Below are 18,946 nucleotides of genomic sequence, written 5' to 3' on the forward strand. Positions count from 1 at the left end.
TCTGAGTCTTCTCCAGAACCCTCTTCTTCATCACATTCCTCTGATTCTGCCTCGGAGTCCATTTCCTTGCCAATAAGTGCCCGAGCCTTTCTGAAACTAGTCTTCTTGTGTGATGAGGGCTTTGAAGATGAGGATTTTGAAGATTTCTTCTTCTTCTTCGAGTCATCAGAACTGTCATCCTTGTATTTCTTCTTCTTCGACTCCTTTCCCCAACGGGGACAATCAGCAATGTAGTGACCTGATTTCTTGCACTTGTGACAGGTTCATTTCTTGTAGTCCTCAGATGCAGATTCTGATTTCCTCATGTGTCTTCTTGATGATTTACCGAACTGGCCACGTCGTGTAAATCTCTGGAATTTCCTCACAAGCATTGCAAGCTCCTGTCCAAATTCTTCAGGGTCACAAATGCTGTCATCTGTGTCTTCTTCTTCAGATGAGGAAATTGCTCTAGCCTTCAGTGCACGTGCTCTGGAATAGCTTTGTCCATATAGATCTCTCTTTTCTTCTAGCTGGAATTCATGAGTATTTAGCCTTTCAAGTATATCAGCTGGATCCAGCATCTTGTAGTGTGGTCTTTCTTGAATCATCAGAACTAGAGTGTCAAATGAAGAATCCAAAGATCTCAGCAGTTTCTTCACAACTTCGTGATCAGTGATGTCTCGAGCTCCCTGTGCTTGCAGTTCATTTAATATGTCAGTGAGGCGATCAAAGGTGTCTTGGCAGCATTCATTGTCATGTCTCTTGAAGCGATTGAAGAGATTGCGAAGAATATCAACACGAGAGTCACGCTGGGTTGATACTCCTTCATTTACCTGCACAGTCTCTCCCAGATTAGTGTAGCAGAGCCCAAAGCACTTACTCTTCCAAACTGGCCAGGGCTCAGATGGCCACAGATGATGTTCTTCGCTTGAGAATTGAGTTGCTTGAATTTCTTCACATCAGCCGCAGTGACACTGGCAGAGATGATGGGGACGCCATTTTCCACAATATACCACAGATCATTATCAATAGCTTGTAAATGCATTTGCATTTTGTTCTTCCAGAAGGGAAAGTTCTTTCCTTCGTAGGTAGGACATGCTGCAGTCACCTTAAACATGCATGCAGTCGACATAACTAAAACTCCAGGTGGTTAAACCAAAATCACACAGAACAAGGGAGTACCTTGCTCTGATACCAATTGAAAGTGTGTTATATCGACTAGAGGGGGTGAATATGAGATTTTTAGAATTTCATCACTGAGGAAATTCCTTTTGAGGAAATTCCTCACTGATGACTAACTTACAGCGGAAACAGTAAAGGATCAGACGTGCAAACATTCACACCAGCAGTATTTCAGAGTGAAGAATGTGAAAACAGATTGCTCAGTAAGCAGGCACGCAGAATACAGATGATGATTAACTATTGTGAATAATTTGGGGTTGAGGAAATTCAGAGAAAGTCTTCAGCAAATTCTTCAAACAGTCATAGTGAAAGTCATCAACACATAATACAGAGAAAGTAAAGAGTTGAGGAATTAGAACCCGTTTCTCAGTGAAGACAGTCGTTGATGACCCAGTTCCAACTGTTGTGACAGTTGTACATCTGGTTTGGAGCGGCTTGGTATTGAAACCAAAGGACACCCAGTCCCGGGACACACAGTCCCTACCGTATTCTCCTTGAGCTAAGGACACACAGTCCTCGCTCAACACTCGTGGTAAGTCTTCAGGGCAGACTTCCAAACCCTCACAAACTTGGTCACTCGACGATCCACAATGAACTGCTGGAACGTTCTAGACCATGACGCCTAACCGTCTATAGGATGCACAGTCCTCAAAGGTAAAAGGCTTCAGTCCCACACAGGAACAACTTCTTCAGTGATGCTCAATCACTAGGTTTGGTTTGTGGTTTCGGTGGGTGGTGTATTTCCTCACTGATGAATTACTCTCGAAGACTCTGAGGAATTTGGGTTGCTCTTATGACAAGTGTCAGTTTCTAGCAGAGCAGCCAACCAGCTAGTGGTTGTGGGGGGTGGCTATTTATAGCCTGGGAGCATCCCGACATGATTTGACACTAATGCCCTTAAATAATATGACCGTTGGAGTGGATAAGACCAGTGACTTGGCGTGGTTATCGAAACGGTCGGAACCCTCAACTGTGAGAGTCCTCATGTCACTCATATTCCTCACTTGAGGCTTTTGGTAGGATTAGGCTTGGGTTGAGCATCATGAGGAAATCCATTCCATAGTGTTACTTTGACCCCCTTTAACAGTATGGTGTTCCTATTCATCAAATGCGAAGAAAGTAAAACAGAAAGCGTAAATCTTCATGCTTCAAATTCTTCAGAATGAATTTCTTCAGGAACCACCGGACTTCTCAATATCAGTATCTTCATGAGGAATATCAATTTCATCGCAGATTCCTCGCGATTCATTTCTTCAGCTTCAGACCAATTTCTTCAACTGAAGATATACATTTTTAGGGGTCGATATTCTTCAAATATCTCAAACTCCTCAATGACTTATAGATCCTGTGTACACTTATAAACACATTAGATACTTAACCTATAAGTCTTCAAACCACCAAAATCACTAAGGGGCACTAGATGCACTTACAACAAACAAGAGCAGTTCCAAGCTGAAGAAATCAGAGGCAAGATGACTGTGACCTTGATACCATATCTAGCTTTGTTATGGTGAGAATCATGTTTCCTTCGATAGATGCTCGCTGCCTACCACTTGATATAATTGCCTCCTGATATTTCCATGAAACCCAAACACCTTCCCCTCCTAGCTAATTTTGTTTGGCTAAGTAGGCATGCTCAGCTTCTAATGATAGCTTTGCTAGTTGCAGGTGCCAGCTATCTCATGTGATAACATGAGTATTTGATATCATTATGTTTTACCTGTTATTTAATTAATGCACCTATATACTTGGTAAATGATGGAAGGCCTAGCCTTTTGCCGGGTGATTTGTTCGTTATTGCCGCCTTAGTTTCCGGCTACCGGTGTTTGATTCCATAACCGTTCGCTCCTAACACGTTCGGGTTTGTTATGGGGACACCCTTGATAAATCGTATAGTGTTAAGACTTGTCCGGCAGGACCCAACATTGGTTTTAATTGTTAATCACTTAATAATAATTCTGCATAGGGAATAGCTACCTCGAGGATTTAATCAACAACCCGGGCCAGTGCTCCTCATGAGTGTTGGTCCACCCACCTAGTAGTTGGCAATACCACCTGAGGGCAACTTAAGGCACTTGCTCATTGTCCACTATGCATAGACGGTGTTGTCCTGAGACTGAGATACGCGGCTCTTATTGGGGTCGTCGACACACCGGGAGGTCCTGCTAGTCTTGTCTTACCTTAGCGATATATCTTGCGTATAGGAATCTCGGTGAAGCTTTGGTTCTCCCCAGAGTTGAGGTTTTCCTCTAAGGAATCCGACGAGATCACGAGATTCGTGATAGAGGATTACTTTGTGACCCGTGACCGTTTGTGATGGAATAGTTGGAGCACCCCTGCAGGGTTTAATCTTTCGGAACACCGTGCCCGCGGTTATGTGTCAACATGGATTATTTGTTAACATCCGGTTATAGATAACTTGAATTAACTCTAATAAAACTGCCAACCGTGTGCGTAACCGTGATTGTCCCCTTCGAAGACCTCTCTTCGATCGAGAACACGGTGGGGTTATGTTTGGCGTAAGTAGGCGTTCAGGATCACTTAGTGATCACCTAGTCTTTGACCTCTCGCTTAGACGACCACATCTATAACCTTGTTCTACGTAAGTTAGCCACCATAAAATCTTAGGATGCTGCAACCTAAACACTGATCCTTCCCCACCTAATAACTTGACTAGTTTCGGTACCAAGGTCATACATTGCCGAGTCCCCGTGGCTCACGGATTACTTTAACACCCCAAAAGGTACAGGTACGCCCGACACAGGTGATCCAGATGGCACGCAGCTGGTGTGGTAGTACGATGAGGAGAACGACCGCCTGTACGTGAACTATCCAGAAGACTGAGGCCGTGGTAGTGATCATGGGCAAGCATGCGGGATAGCATAGCCTTTTTCTTATGTTATGTAGTCCGTAGCGGAACTACCTTGTCTGAATAAATGTGTGGATGTAAACTCTGATATTATCTATGTGAGATGGCAAACGATTCCCTATTTGTCATTCTAAAATTATGTATGTGCTATGTTTATCTTGCTTGCGAAACGCATAGATGCGCTTCTTTCCAATTTGGGGCATCGCCCCCTAAATAGGAAAGGACCGCATCTTAGTCGTTATAGATAACTAGTCAGGTAATCAAGCAGAAGGGCCGACCTTGCTCTGCTTCCGCAGAGAGGCGCCGGCGACGAGCTCACCGGAGCCGATCGCTTCACACACACACACTACATACTACGGGGTACCCGCTACTCTACACCACAAGGACAGGGAGCCTATTCGCGCGTCAACACCCACGCGCCACAGCAGCTACGCTACACATACAACACGCAACAACAACGTGTAACCTGCCGGTGCAACTCCGGTAGGCCTCAAGCAGGGGCTTTGTCGTATACTATCCGGGGAGGAAGGAGGAACACACGGGTGCTCACCTAGCGATGAAGGGACAAGGCCTCATCGAGGGAGCGAGCTGTCGACGATGAGCGCTGCTGGAGGTTGCCGTCGAGGAAGAAGATGAAGCAGAGAAGGCGCCGGCGTCAAGGGAGGGCCGTCGGAAGCAGCTCTCCGCAAGATACAAATGGGAATGGAACCCCACCGTGCTCCGCTTGCGCTTGGACCGCTCGGGGAACAAGGGGCGGCACCGGATCGCCGGCGCCGAACTTACCAGGAGCATACCATGGCGTCGAGCTGCTCGGGATCGCCCCCTGCGGCACCAAGAGAGAGAGGGGAGGAAAAACACGGAACCCTAGAGCTGGAGAGGACGGCGGGCGGCTTATATCGCCTCGGGGGAAGAGCTGGAGCCGCAGGTTCGAGGAATGAAGGATCGGTGGTGGAGGGTTGGTCATACAGGGGTGACGCCAGCGGGAGGAAGGAGATGGTCGTGGAGGTAGGCTGGCTAACGAGAGAAGGGAGGAAATGGGCCAGCGAGGGGGAGGGAGCCCACTCGGGTGGCGTGAGTTAGAGAAGAAGAAAACCATGTGGGTTTTTTTAAAACAAAAACACAACAGAAAACAAACTCCTAGTTAATTCTATGGTTGCAAAATAAAAATGTCCCTGGTCATAAGGGAATTATGACCCAATAAAATAAAATGAAAAGAGGATTTTTGGAGCAAAGAAATATTTACAAAATAGAATTAAATAATCTGTTTTGTGAATAAATACCCCTCTCAAGCATAGTTTTAAAACACCTTAGGTCTAGCACCACAACCACCAGAAAACACTCTAAATGATCTACATTTTTCAAACAGGGGTAGAGCAAGTAAAACTTGAACTTAAGAAAAATAAAGAGGGAGAGGTTTAGTTGAAACCTAGCTTGGGATAAATAGGCAAAGTTGGGAGCCACTCTTTGCACATCACTTCACACCACTTGCACTCATCACACCACATACACAAGGATCAACATAACAACACCAAACATGGTATGTATGCTATGGATGCATGTATGCAAAAGGGAAAGACAAGACATCAACACATGAAATGATACTCCATAGAATGACATCATGGACTCACACATGGCAAGGTTCCAAATATGGCAAGTTACACTTGGGGGCATTACACCTGGATGTCCATATTGGCTCCTACATATTCTATGAAGATCTTTATTGGTTGAACCTCTATGTCAAGGATTCAGATAATCCCGTATAACATTCCATTTGTCCTTCGGTACGTTACTTGCCCGAGATTCGATCGTCGGTATCTCTATACGTAGTTCAATCTCGTTACAAGCAAGTATCTTTACTCGTTCCGTAATACAAAATCCCGTGGCTAACTCTTTAGTCACATTGCTTGCAAGGATTGTTGTGATGTTTTATTACCCAGTGGGCCCCAAGATATCTCTCCGTCATACGAAGTGACCAATCCCAGTCTTGAACCATGCTAACTCAACAGACACCTTTGGAGATACCTGTAGAGTACCTTTATAGTCACCGAGTTACATTGAGACGTTTGATACACACAAGTTACTCTGGCGGTGTCAGTGAGTTACATGATCTCATGGTCATAGGAACATTACTTTGACAGGCAGAAAAACAATTGCAATAAAATGAAATGATCACATGCTACGTTCATAGTTTGGGTCTTCTCCATCATATCATTCTCCTAAAGACGTGATCGCGTTATCAAGTGACTGCCCTTGTCTATGGAGAGGAAACCTTAACCATCTTTTATCAATGAGCTAGTCTACTATAGGCTTAGTAGGGACAGTGTGTTGTCTATGTATCCACACATGTATCTAAGTTTCATTCAATACAATTCTTGCATGGATAATAAACGATTATCTTCAACAAGGAAATATAATAATAACTATTTTATTATTGCCTCTAGGGCATATTTCCAACAGTTCATATAGATTTTTGAAAACAAGAGTTGTCATAAATTTTAAATGGAACAACATTGCAAATTTTGTGACCATCGACGACATTGCAAATTCTGTTTATAGATGTTTCAAAATTCTGTTTATAGATGTCTGACGACGATTATTGGGAGTGTGAACTCTGTGGAGACTATCGGGGTGTGTGCGACACGCCTCACCTACGAGACACAGGTTCTCCACCATCAAGCTTGACGAGACCTTTTGTGTGGTACGCAACTATGACAAGTGTTTTTTTGTAATTAAGCATGGCTTCTGTTTCTTTGCTTCAACGTGTAATTTCCGTTTTATACAATTCGACTAGTTCCTCCCTTGGCATGCAAGAAGTTATGTGTTGGAGAGGCTCAGTTTCAAAGACCATGTGAGTATGGAGACGAGGAGAGCTAACCTGAGGACTATACATGGTCACACATTTCTGATCAAAGTAATGAATGCAGTTCATAACACAGAAATAGGGTGCTCAAATTGGGAAGCTCTTTGCAAGGCATATGGATTTCAGGAGGGTATGGAAATAACCTTCGATCTTCGTCCTGAAGATCATATCAAAGGTAACATCGACATTTGGGTGGATGTTGATATGCTTCCTGTTTTACCTCCATGTGAGTTTTTCAAGTAATTAATTTGCATTCTATATTTAAAAATATTTGGTGTCCATCCATACTAAATATGTTAAATTATAATTTACAGCTTATTTCGTTCCTTCGAGTGAATTATGGAAATTAATTGACACGACACACTACACTTATGGATCACATCTAACTTGGGATGAGAAGGATGTTCTTATCCACTTTATTGGTGGTGTCCTCGTTGGTAGGCAGAACTTCCCATATAATTTGGGAACTGGCCTAAATTATACATTTTACATGCCACTAGTGCATAGGTTGAGGGCGGATGACATTCGTCGTAATATCTTGGTAAGAGTTTGCTAATTAAGTACACTCTACTATTGCATAAATGGTGTTGATTACATTACTAACTAGGCTATTATTATGTTCTTCAACATCAACTTCCAAATGATGTAGTGCCTCTGTTGATGCTCGGCAAAGGTCATATGATAATTAAAAGCCCATCGAGGGCTCAGTTCGATTCTCCATACTCGACTGAGGGCAAATAAAAATGGCTCCAAATTGAAGCATGGAGATAAATAAAGAAGGATCGCAAGCCACAAGTTGGAGACCGTTGGATCTCTCTGCTTCATCACGGATACATAGGTGTTGTTCTGTTTTATGACATTTTACCTAGGAGAGAGGACTAGGTCTTATGAGAGAGAAGTTTTTCTAGTTTATATTAACTTGGCATGATTGATTACGATGATGATTATTATGACATTTTTCTGTTTTATGAGATTTTAACTTGGTCTGATTAAGATGATGATGAGTTATATGGCATAATACTTGATTAAAGTGGATGGATGCCCGTGATCGATATATGAAACCCCTAAACCCCTTCTTTCAGAAAAAATAAAAACCCAGCGTAAGGCAGCTGCTGACGCATGATTATCTTTTAGGCTCGGTTGGTGTTACCAACCTGGACTAAAGGTCCCCGCCCCTGGCGCGCCCTACCAGCCACGTGGATGGGCATTAGTCCCAGGTCGTGGCCAACCGGGACTAAAGGGGGTGGGCCTTTAGTCCCAAGATATTAGTCCAGGTTGGTGATCCGGGACTAAAGGCCCTTACCAACCGAGACTATAGCCTTGTTTTCTACTAGTGGTTGTAACTCATGCTTCACGAGGTGGCTCCATCCTTTTCTCGGGGTTTACGAAGACGAATGCCGACGGGGCAATAGTGAAGGTTCAAAGCAAGGGTATGGTTGTTGTTGCGCATGAAGGTGCATCGAGAAAGTTTCAAGGGGCATCAAAATAGTTTTAGTGGTTGCGGATATGAAGAATCTGCTACATCCCATGAGCGATAGTGGGTGATGGCGTCCCCTACAACTACATGTCTACAACAGAGTACACTATACACCGAACTGAGAAACATTAATGATCCAAGTAAGGGCTGACCGTTCCATAAAAGGCTGGTCATAATGGGAGTATAATAGGTAGTATCATGCATGCCAACTAGGCAATTTTGATGAGGTGGTATAGAATTAAATGAAGAAAGAGAAGGTTGAGTATCATATCATGATACCGTATCATATTAAATGTTGTGCTACTACGTGTCATGCGTTTCAATAAATAAACTATTATACTCCCTCCGTCATGGTTTAGAAGGCACAGTTAAACTTGCGTGCGTTTTCAAAATAGACAAGGTTTAAGGCACGAAAGCAATTACTCTTATTAATTAGTACTAGTACTACTCATGCATGCCTCCTCCTATTTTCTTCTCACGCATTAGTACTAGTATTTTCTCAGTTGATTAGGCGCATTAGCATCTACACCTACTACATCTCACAACCAATCAGTGACTACCTTGGTCCCACAGATTTTTCAAGTGTGCCTTCTAAACCGTGACGGAGGGAGTATGATACTAACACATGATACTATGCATTACGAATGTAGTATCATACACTACTATCATATGTAAGATACTAGTATATGATACTCCCCATTATATGGTAGACTTTTCTCCAAAGACTGCAATAACTGGCTCCCATTTCCGAGAGGAGGAGGCAACATCGCACGAACATCTTGTGGGGGGTTTGATCGAAATTGTTTTTGTTCGCTAGCAGGATCACTCTAGGGCATACTAGACCCAGTCGGCCCATTTAGTACCCCCTTCCCCGCCCTATCACCATTTTGCAAAAAATCTATGTTTTCACCATCTTAGAAAAACAAGAGCTAAAACTAAATTATCCCCGGACCGGTTTTCGAATGTATAAAAAAAGTTTCCATGATGTTACTCTAGATAATTGCCATCCCTGAAAAACAAAAAATACTCTACAAAATGTTTTCAAAGAAAGAGAGTGGTATATTTGATTATTTTTATGAATTTAGTTCATGAGATGCTTCATGCCATGTTAGTGTGAAAAAATGCCATGTTTGTGAGATCATCTGTTCTTCCTTTTTGCCATGGACCAATACAAAATGTCATGTCGTAGTACCCAAAAAAACCTAAAATCTTGCCATCCTCTTAATAATACAAATGGCATATTATTAATAATAAAATTTCCATGTACAAAAACAAACTTGAGCTATGAAAAATAGGAAATAACAATGTCATCCTCATAATAGTAAAAATGTCATGTACAAAAACAAACTTGGCTTGTGAACATTAGAAAAAATGTTCAAATTTGCCATGTGACAGAGTTGAAAAAATTGTAACAATTGACATGGTTTATTTATTTATTTTTAATAAAAACTGGCATTTTTTTGGAAAAATTGCCATGTATCTAAGAAACATATTCTGCGGTCTAGTAAAAAAGATTTTAAAAAGGGGACCAGGTTCGATCCCAGGTCTTGCAGCTGGAGGGTTAGGCATTATGGTGGGAATTAATGCTTTGAATAGAATAATGTTTGATGTATTTTTTTTATCATAATGAAGGAGTTTAAATTTTTAAGTTGCTTTCATAGGGATTGCCCCCCTGGGTGTACGGTCGCGGTTTTTTTTAGGGGTGAAAAACTGCTTTATTGATCACTATTGCGGATTACAGGGATAATATTAGTATCAAAGGGTTCGAGTAGCCACACATGGCGTCACTCCCCTAAATGCAGAGCATATCTAGCTAAGTGGTGAGCTTCCATGTTGGATAATCTTCCTTCATGGGTAAACGATATATGTTGAAAGTCACTCCTTCCATCAAATATTTCCTTGATAATAGGGCCGGTTATTCCTTCAGACCCAGAGTTGATTTCTTGAACAACATTCAGACAATCAGAAGCCACTGCAACCTTTTGCAATAATAAGTCTCGTCCCAAAGATTGGGCATCATGGCAAGCCAGGGTTTCCAAAATTTGAGGATCAGTTAACCCATGGAAGACGACGACTGATGAACCCAGGTAAGCTCCCTGTTCGTCCCTGCAGACTGCACTGATCGCTCCTATGGGGGGGGGGGGGCTTGCAAACTGCACCGTCCACATTGATCTTTGTCCAACCCGCAGGGGGCTTGATCCATCGCCGAGTATTGGAGTGAACTGGCCTAGGGTTTGATCTCGATGTTGGCTTGTTCAGTTCCAACTCTGCTATAAATCGGTTGACAAAGGCTAGTGTAGCCCCTGGACTTTGATGCTCTCCTTCATGGATCAGTTTGCGTCGGGCAAACCAGATCGCCCATAGTGTTACTGTGATCTTGGTCATCTCGGTCGCAGAAACTGATGATAGCATGGTGAATAGCCAAGACTTCGCATCTGGTTCCGTAGTCGCCAACATGTGCTCGACTAGCTCTGGATCGTGTAGTACCCAGACGTAGCGAGCCATAGTGCATGTAAGCAGGGAGTGGATCCAAGAGTCCTTTGCCCCGCATATCGCACATGCCCGGGAGGGTGCCATATTGCGATGGTGTCGAACGTCTGCTGTCGGTAGAGAGCTCTGGGCCAATCTCCACAGGAAGATCTTGATTTTCGAAGGGACCTGGATCCGTCACATCGTATCCCAACATATCCTCTCTCTGGTGATGTCCGCCGGGTCGCCATTGCCTTCAAGCCAGGCCTCTGTCGAAGCTTGGTAGTAATGAGCATGCGATAACAAGACTTGACGGTAAACAAGCCTTTCTTGTCCTTTGACCATGACCAGAAATATTCATAGTGTCTGGTTCTTAGAGGAATGTTGAGAATCACGTCCGCATCTATCGGTAAAAAAGTTGAGGTGATCAACTCCCGCCTTCATCTAGCTGATGTATGACCGATGAGCTCGGCAACCATGGTAGGGCGTTGGGCCGTAAGACATGGAATAGGCCGCATGGAAGCTTCTTTAGGGAGCCAGTTTTGGTTCCATATCTCCGTGGTTGAGCCGTCGCCGATCCGTTTGATCAGTCCTAACTTGAGAATCTCTTTCCCCTCGATGATTGCACGCCATATTCGTGATGGGTTATTTCCAAGCTCAGAATCCAGGAAGCAAGTGGAGGGGTAGTATCGTGCCTTTAGGATCCTGCCACTTAAGGATTCCGGAGTCTTGAGCAGGCGCCAAGCTTGTCTAGCAAGTAAGGCAAGATTAAATAGTTCAATATCTTTGAAACCCAATCCACCTTCATATTTAGGCCGTGTCATCACCTCCCATGATACCCAACTAGTCTTCCTTTCACTTACTACCCCACCAGAACTTCCTAATGAGGGAGTTGATGTGGAGGCACAAACCACGAGGAAGTTTAAAGCATGCCATAGAGAAGACCGGAACTGCTTGCGCAATGGACTTTATAAGAACTTCTTTCCCTCCTGAGGATAAAATCTTTTCCATCCATCCTTTAACTTTATCCCAAACCCTATCTTTCAGATATTTAAAGGCCCCATTTTTGCTGCTACTCACATCTGTGGGCATGCCCAAATATTTGTCATTCAGACTTTCATTGTGCACATTGATAATGTTCTTGATACTCTCCTTCTCCTCATTTGCACAGCCTTTACTGAAGAAAACGGAGGACTTAGCTTGGTTAATTCTCTGTCCCGAAGCATTGCAGTAGGTTTCCAACAAGGAAGATACCATAGTAGCTCCCTGACAACTCGACTTGAAAAACAGCGGGTTGTCATCAGCAAATAGTAAGTGACTTACCGGCGGAGCCGTTGGTGCCACTTTAATTCCGTGGATAGGTGATGACTCATTGTGGATTTTGAGGAGGCACGAGAGGCCCTGTGCTGCCAACAAGAAGAGATAGGGTGATAGTGGATCTCCCTGTCGAATCCCTCTCGTAGGAGTGAATTGATCCAGTTTCCTCCCGTTAAATAAGACCGGAAAAGTAACTGAGCTCACCATCCTCATGATAAGATCAACCCAGGATGGTGCAAAACCCAGTCTGGTCATCATAGCGCTCAGATATGTCCATTCCAAACGGTCATATGCTTTCATCATGTCCAGTTTCAAGGCACAGAATCCATTCCTCTTCGACTTGCTTCATTTCATAAAGTGCAGACATTCATAGGCAGATATTATGTTGTCTGTAATAATTCTTCCTCCAACAAAGGTTGATTGTTCTTCTGATATGATCTCAGGGAGGATGGTTTTCAATCTGTTTGCTATGACCTTGGGTGCTATTTTATAAAGAACATTACAAAGACTTATCGGACGGAATTGTGTGAGGAGTGTGGGGCTTGTTACCTTTGGTATCAGCACCAGAACAGTGTCGTTCAAGATAGCAACTTCGTCTTCTCCCTTCAGGATTTTTAAGGTGACTGCAGTGATTTTGGTGCCACATACTTCCCAATAGCGTTGAAAGAAATGGGCGGGAAACCCATCAGACCCTTGTGCTTTTGTGGGTGCCATTTGAAATAAAGCCGCCTTCTCCTCTTCTTGAGTAAATTCCGATGTCAGAAGATTATTCATCTCAGTGGTGACTTTACGTGGAACCCTGTTAAGTACTTCCTCCATATTTGATGTACCTTCGGATGTGTATATATGTTTGTAGAAATCGTTGACCATGTGTTCTAGCTCAATGGCATCATCAACTGTAGTGCCGTCCTCCCGTACCAGAGACTGAATTCTGTTTTTGCGTCTACGCTTGCTTGCCTGTAGATGAAAAAACCTTGTATTTCTGTCACCCTCTTTGAGCAATGTTACCCGGGACCGTTGACGCCACATCACCTCCTCTTTGTAATAGAGTTCAGACAATCTATCTCTGATCTTTGTTTCAAACCTAGTAGGTTGGGTACGCCTTGGGTTTGCTTGTAGGTTTGCCAGATCTCCGTTCAGTCATTTGATCTCCTTACTCACATTGCCAGAAGTATTTTTATCCCAGCGCCCGAGGCCTTTTGCCAGAGCATCAATTTTCCCCTTCAGTTCTGCTACTGTAGCCACTCCAGGGTCCTGCCAATGTTGTTGCACCTCCTCTTGGAAACCATCATGGGATTCCCACATCATCTCATATTTAAAAGTTTGTTGTATGAGCCTGCCTAGTTGGCATTCGGTTTCAAGCAAGATGGGGCTATGATCTGAGGTGGCATCCACTTTGTGCGCTAATCTTGCATTTGGGAAGATAGACAACCACTCCGCAGTAGCTAAGGCTCTGTCTAATCGGACGCGAGTATAGGTTCCTCCTGCGACCCTTCATTCAAAAGTCCATCTCGGTCCAGTGAATCCCAGATCAGAGAATCCGCAAACATCAACGGCGTCACGAAACCCATTGACCTGTGTCATGCTGCGGTGGCTTGATCCCTCGTACTCGTCTAGACGCAAGACTTCGTTGAAGTCCCCCAAATACAACCAAGGACGATCATTCGCCGAAGCTAATGACCGAAGGAGGTCCCAGGTTATACCTCTTTCCTCCACCCTTGCTTCCCCATAAACCACCGTCAATCTCCATTGTTCCACCCCCGGCACGGTGACAATTATAGTTTAAAAAACCTGACCGAACCGAAGGTCGGACCAGGAAAAACCTTAACCGGCGGCCTTGGCGGTTTTTTAAACTTACTAGCAAAAGGGCCCGTGCGTTGCAACGAAAGAAAAATAATTATAATCTTCAAGGATGTTGATCATATTGCGTCCTTAAAATTTTAGGAGATTTCTTGAAATGCATGAACATTTTTTGAATTAGCAAACATTTTTTTCAATTGCACTCAAAAAATAATACACAAACTTTTTTCTCAAAATCTTGGACTTTTATTGTTTTCACCAACATTGTTCTCAAAATTATGAACATTTTTCTGAATATGGAAACACTTTTACAAACATCCCGAGCATTTTTTGAATTCACAAACATTTTATGTTTTCTTCAAAATTCTATTTCAAAATTCTCAGTTTTATAAGTTGCAAAAGTTTTTCAAAAGTTGATATTATTTAAATTTTTAAAAATGGAACAAAAAATGAAAATAAAAAATGAGACTGAAAACAGAGGCACGAACTGTTTTTAAGATTTTTACACGGACTTTTGTTTAAAATTATTGACTTTTTTCATTTTATTGACATTTTCTAAAAATTTAAATTTTTTTTGTATATGCAAATATTTTTCAAAACTTCTGAGTTGTTTTTGTATTCTCAAAAAATTATGTTTTTTAATATTTTATTTCAAAATTCTAAAAATTTAAACATTTTTTTGTATATGCAAACATTTTCCAAAACTCCTGAGTAGTTTTTGTATTCTCAAAAAAATTATGTTTTTTAATATTTTAATTCAAAATTCTGAGTTTCTTAAATTTAAGAAAAGTTATATGAAGTTCTAAATTATTTAAAATAGAAAAAAATGGAACTGAAAAGTAAAATAAAAAAGCTAAACTAAAAGAACAGGCGGCCACGCATGGACCGGCCCAAATAGGTGTGCTGCATCTTTTTCCAATGCCCAGAGCGTAATATAGGAGGTGCCTACATGGGTCGGCCCAGTTCGGAGATTTTCCTGTTTAAAACGTTTTATATGACTTATAAGTGGCAACTGTGGGTAATTTTCATCAACTTTATGGGCAATGTTAATGACGGACGACAGAAGCACTAATTGTTTTATTAGTAGGTAAAGATAAATATCAGACTGTTCTGAAAATTAACCAGACAAAACCGGTTGAACCGGACAGGCCCAAACCAGATGAAAAAACGAAATCGGTTGAACCGGTAATACACGCTAGCACAAACATATTTTGCCAAGGACAGGTAATAAGCTAACACATGAATGATGAGCATATATACTAAAATCTCCAACATTTAGTCGCTCCTCAGAAATATCTCTAAAAGTGACAAGTGAGCATAAGGCTACTTCATCTCAGGTGGCTACATGTTAACTGAACCAACTAATCCAAGTTCACCCCGGAATCATGAACACTGAACTTTGGGAGACTTCGTTACTCTCTCCAGGATATCTCCTAAGACAGCCGGGCATGATCTTTTCAAGTGCACATACCCTTGGCTTGCAACCACACCACCCATTCTATTACAAGAGATGGCAAATTCAATGCAAGCATCTTTTAGCCCGCTGCAATGATACTGATCAGCCAGAGCTAACGTGGCCGCGACAGTCTCGACAGTAAGACTTTTGGACAGAGTGGCTTCGCATATTATCTTCATCCTTTCCATGGCATATCGATCTGCAGCCACCAGTAAATGCTTAACCATGTCACCCTTCTCATCATCGAGGTCGTCCAGGAAAGGCAACGAATCCTTGTAGATGAATTGAAGTAGATCCTTGAAAACAGCAGGCTGCATATCGTCCACGGTTATGTTCTGCGCCGTCTTGTCTCCCATCGGTCCATAGAGCTGTGCCTTGAAGACCGGTGACCGCATCGCAAGCACGATCTTATGAGCAGGGAAAGTCTCCCCTCTAACATTGAATGTCACATCTGCTTCCTCCCCCGTATCTAGCCATGTTCCAAGATTATCTGCCAAGTCTGAGGGTGGCACATGGATTTTATGGATCTCCTCGACAAGTGGTTCCATGATCACGGTGAGGTCACACTCAATCATGAGGCAGTCATCCCGCAAGAATGGAGACCTCTCTAGTTCGCTTCTCTTCTTAAACTTGTTTCTCCCAAGGAGAAATGGGCCCTTATTGGCGTCGAGGGAATCGAACTCTTGCGACGATTTCGGACAGCACCTCCCCGTGGAGAGTTCGACGGCGTGGTTGACCAGCCTCAGGTCGTAGATCAGCCTTACCTTGGCACCCTTGCTCAGGAGCTCCAGGTAGACTGCCACGTGGTCCTCGTCTCCGTCGGGGTAGTAGCGTATGCACCATTCATAGCCGCCGACGGAGACGGGCTTGGACTGGATGAATTTGCCGGCGCCGATGCCCTTGTGCAGGCTGTACCCGACGATCTCGAATACGAGCTTGGTCCGCGCCGTCGTTGGGGTGCACACGGACACCGCCCTATCTGTTGGCCTCTCGGACGCTGTCATTAGGAGGGTTTTGTGGCGGGATGGCTGGTGATCGAAGTCGAAGAGTTGGGGATTGAGAAGCGTCACGGCGGTCTGGGCGTGAGACGGGACGGGCGGCGGGATATAACGGGGACGAGGGTTTTGGGCGAGCGACCGGGAGTCCGAGCAGAGGGTTTGAGAATTGGAAAGTTTCTCCTCTCTGCCGCTGCTACGTTTAATATCATGAAGCAGTCCCTGGACGTGGCGGCCTACAACAACAACGTCTGACGGTGTGCGCTATAACAAGAGCACACATGAAACCCAGCTGACTCGTAGACGAAAAGACCAGAGCCCGGATGATTTTTACAAGGAAACGGCACAAAAGCAAGTAATCACCAGCTGTTGTAGGCACACCACAATTTTATATATCTCTTCTAATTCTAATTCTAATTCTAATCTTTACCTATTATATATATATATATCTTTACCTAATAATAATAATCTTACCTACTAATAAAGCAAATAGTGCTTCTTCCGTACGTCATCCAAATTACCCTTAAAGTTGACTAAAATTACCCATCAATGCCACCTATAAGTCATAAAAAACGTTTCAAACAGGAAAATCACTGGACTGGGCCGGCCCATGTAGGCACCTCTTATATTATGCTCCGGGCATTAGAAAAAGATGCAGCACACCTGTTTGGGCCTGCCCATACGTGGGCGCCTGTTTTTTTAGTTTAGTTTTTTTATTTTTCTTTTCAGTTTCATTTTTTTCTACTTTAAATAATTTAGAACTTCAAACAACTTTTATCAATTTTAAGAAACTGAGAATTTTGAAATAAAATATTCAAACAAACATTTTTTCAGAATTCAAAAACTACTCAGGACTTTTCAAAAAAAATTTGCATATAAAAAAATGTTTAAACTTTAAGAAAATGTTCATAAAATAAAAATGTCAACGATTTTAAACAAAAGTCCGTGTAAAACTCTTAAAAACAGTTCGTGCCTCTGTTTTTACTCTCATTTTTTATTTTCATTTTTCTGTTCCATTTTTTAGTTTAAATAGTTTAGAACTTTGAAAAACTTTTGCAATTTATAAAACAGGGAATTTTGAAATAAAAGTTTGAAGAAAATATATGTTTGTGAATTCAAAAAATGCTCAGGATTTTTGTAAAAATATTCACATATTCAGAAAAATGTTCAAAATTTTGAGAACAATGTTGGTGAAAACAATAAAAGTCCATGATTTTGAAAAAAAGTTTGTTTGTTATCTCTTGATTGCAATTGAAAAAAATATTTGCTAATTTTTCAAATGTTCATGCATTTCAAGAAATGTCCTAAAATTTTAAAGACATAATATGACCAGCACCATTGTAGATTATAATTATTTTTCTTCCGTTGCAACGCACGGGTCCTTTTCCTAGTAATAATAAAGAGGCTATCGCTTCCGTCGGAAAACCCATCTAGGTCATTTTACAAAAAAGCCCTTACTGTTTATGACATTAAATTCGTAGTATATATTAAATGTTTTTAAAATACTCATATCTTTTAAACCGTAACTCCAAATTTAACATATTATATATGGAATTTGATTAGCAAAATATGTAGAATTTAAATATGATATTATTTTATCTGTTAAACGTGCAATCTTAATAAATAAGTCATTATTCGTCTTTCTTTCATACCGGTACTCATCCGGGTTGAGGATGAACACGTCAACAAAATCATGATTAGAGATGAAACTGAAGGTCACTTGACTGATTCTTTGTACGTATTAAATCTACATGCAAGCCGTGTTAAAATAGAAGACCTGTGAAATATTTTATCTATCATTAGTAAAAAAAGTGCTATAAATTTATTTGAATTCATATTTCCTAGATATCTTTTGGAGGTTTGATGAAATATCTGAACGTGAACTTATTCGGAAACCTACCATCGATGTTAGGCTCAATTATTCCTAAATTATGTGTTGACAATTTCTTGACCTGACCAACAATGATTCATAAAATTTTGGCGTATTCTTCCGTTGCAACGCACGGGCACCTTTACTAGTATATATAAAGCACATATTGTTTCTGTGGTACGTCATTAAAATTGCCTCCAAAATTGCCTAATATTGCCCACCAATGCCACCTATAAATTATAAAAAACGTTTTGCAGGGAATCCTTGCATGGGCCGGCCAAAACACAGGGACAAGCTATACTACGCTCTGCTCGCCGGAAAATAAACAGTATGCCCACTTGGGCCAGCCCATGGACGGGGGACTTTTTTATAGTTTTATTTTTCAATTATTATTTATCTGTTCTTTTTATTTTTCTAATTCAAATAAATCAAAAAAACTTTCGCAATTCAAAAAGTTATATTTACATAAATGTTTGATAAAACATAAAATGTTTGGGAATTCAAAAATTGTTTGGGATTTTTGTAAAAATGTTTACAAATTAAAAAAATTGTAATTTTGGAGAAAACATTCGTGAATCAAAAAAAGTCTATCATTTTGAGTAATTTTTAATGCAATTAGACTAGAATGTTTGATAATTCAAAATATGAATTATTTGCCAATTCACAAGAAAA

General features: G+C 41.8%; 1 protein-coding gene across 1 annotated transcript; it reads right to left on the reverse strand.

Annotated features, from left to right (window-relative positions):
- Positions 1 to 15,336: 15,336 nt before the first annotated feature.
- LOC123428639 (BTB/POZ and MATH domain-containing protein 1-like) lies at positions 15,337 to 16,413 on the reverse strand. Its single transcript, XM_045112844.1, has one exon. It carries the CDS (start codon positions 16,411 to 16,413, stop codon positions 15,337 to 15,339), a length of 1,077 nt encoding a protein of 358 aa, XP_044968779.1.
- Between the last annotated feature and the right edge of the window lie 2,533 nt (positions 16,414 to 18,946).

This window comes from Hordeum vulgare, chromosome 2H (genome assembly GCF_904849725.1).
Source record: "Hordeum vulgare subsp. vulgare chromosome 2H, MorexV3_pseudomolecules_assembly, whole genome shotgun sequence".
Taxonomy (NCBI): Eukaryota; Viridiplantae; Streptophyta; class Magnoliopsida; order Poales; family Poaceae; genus Hordeum; species Hordeum vulgare.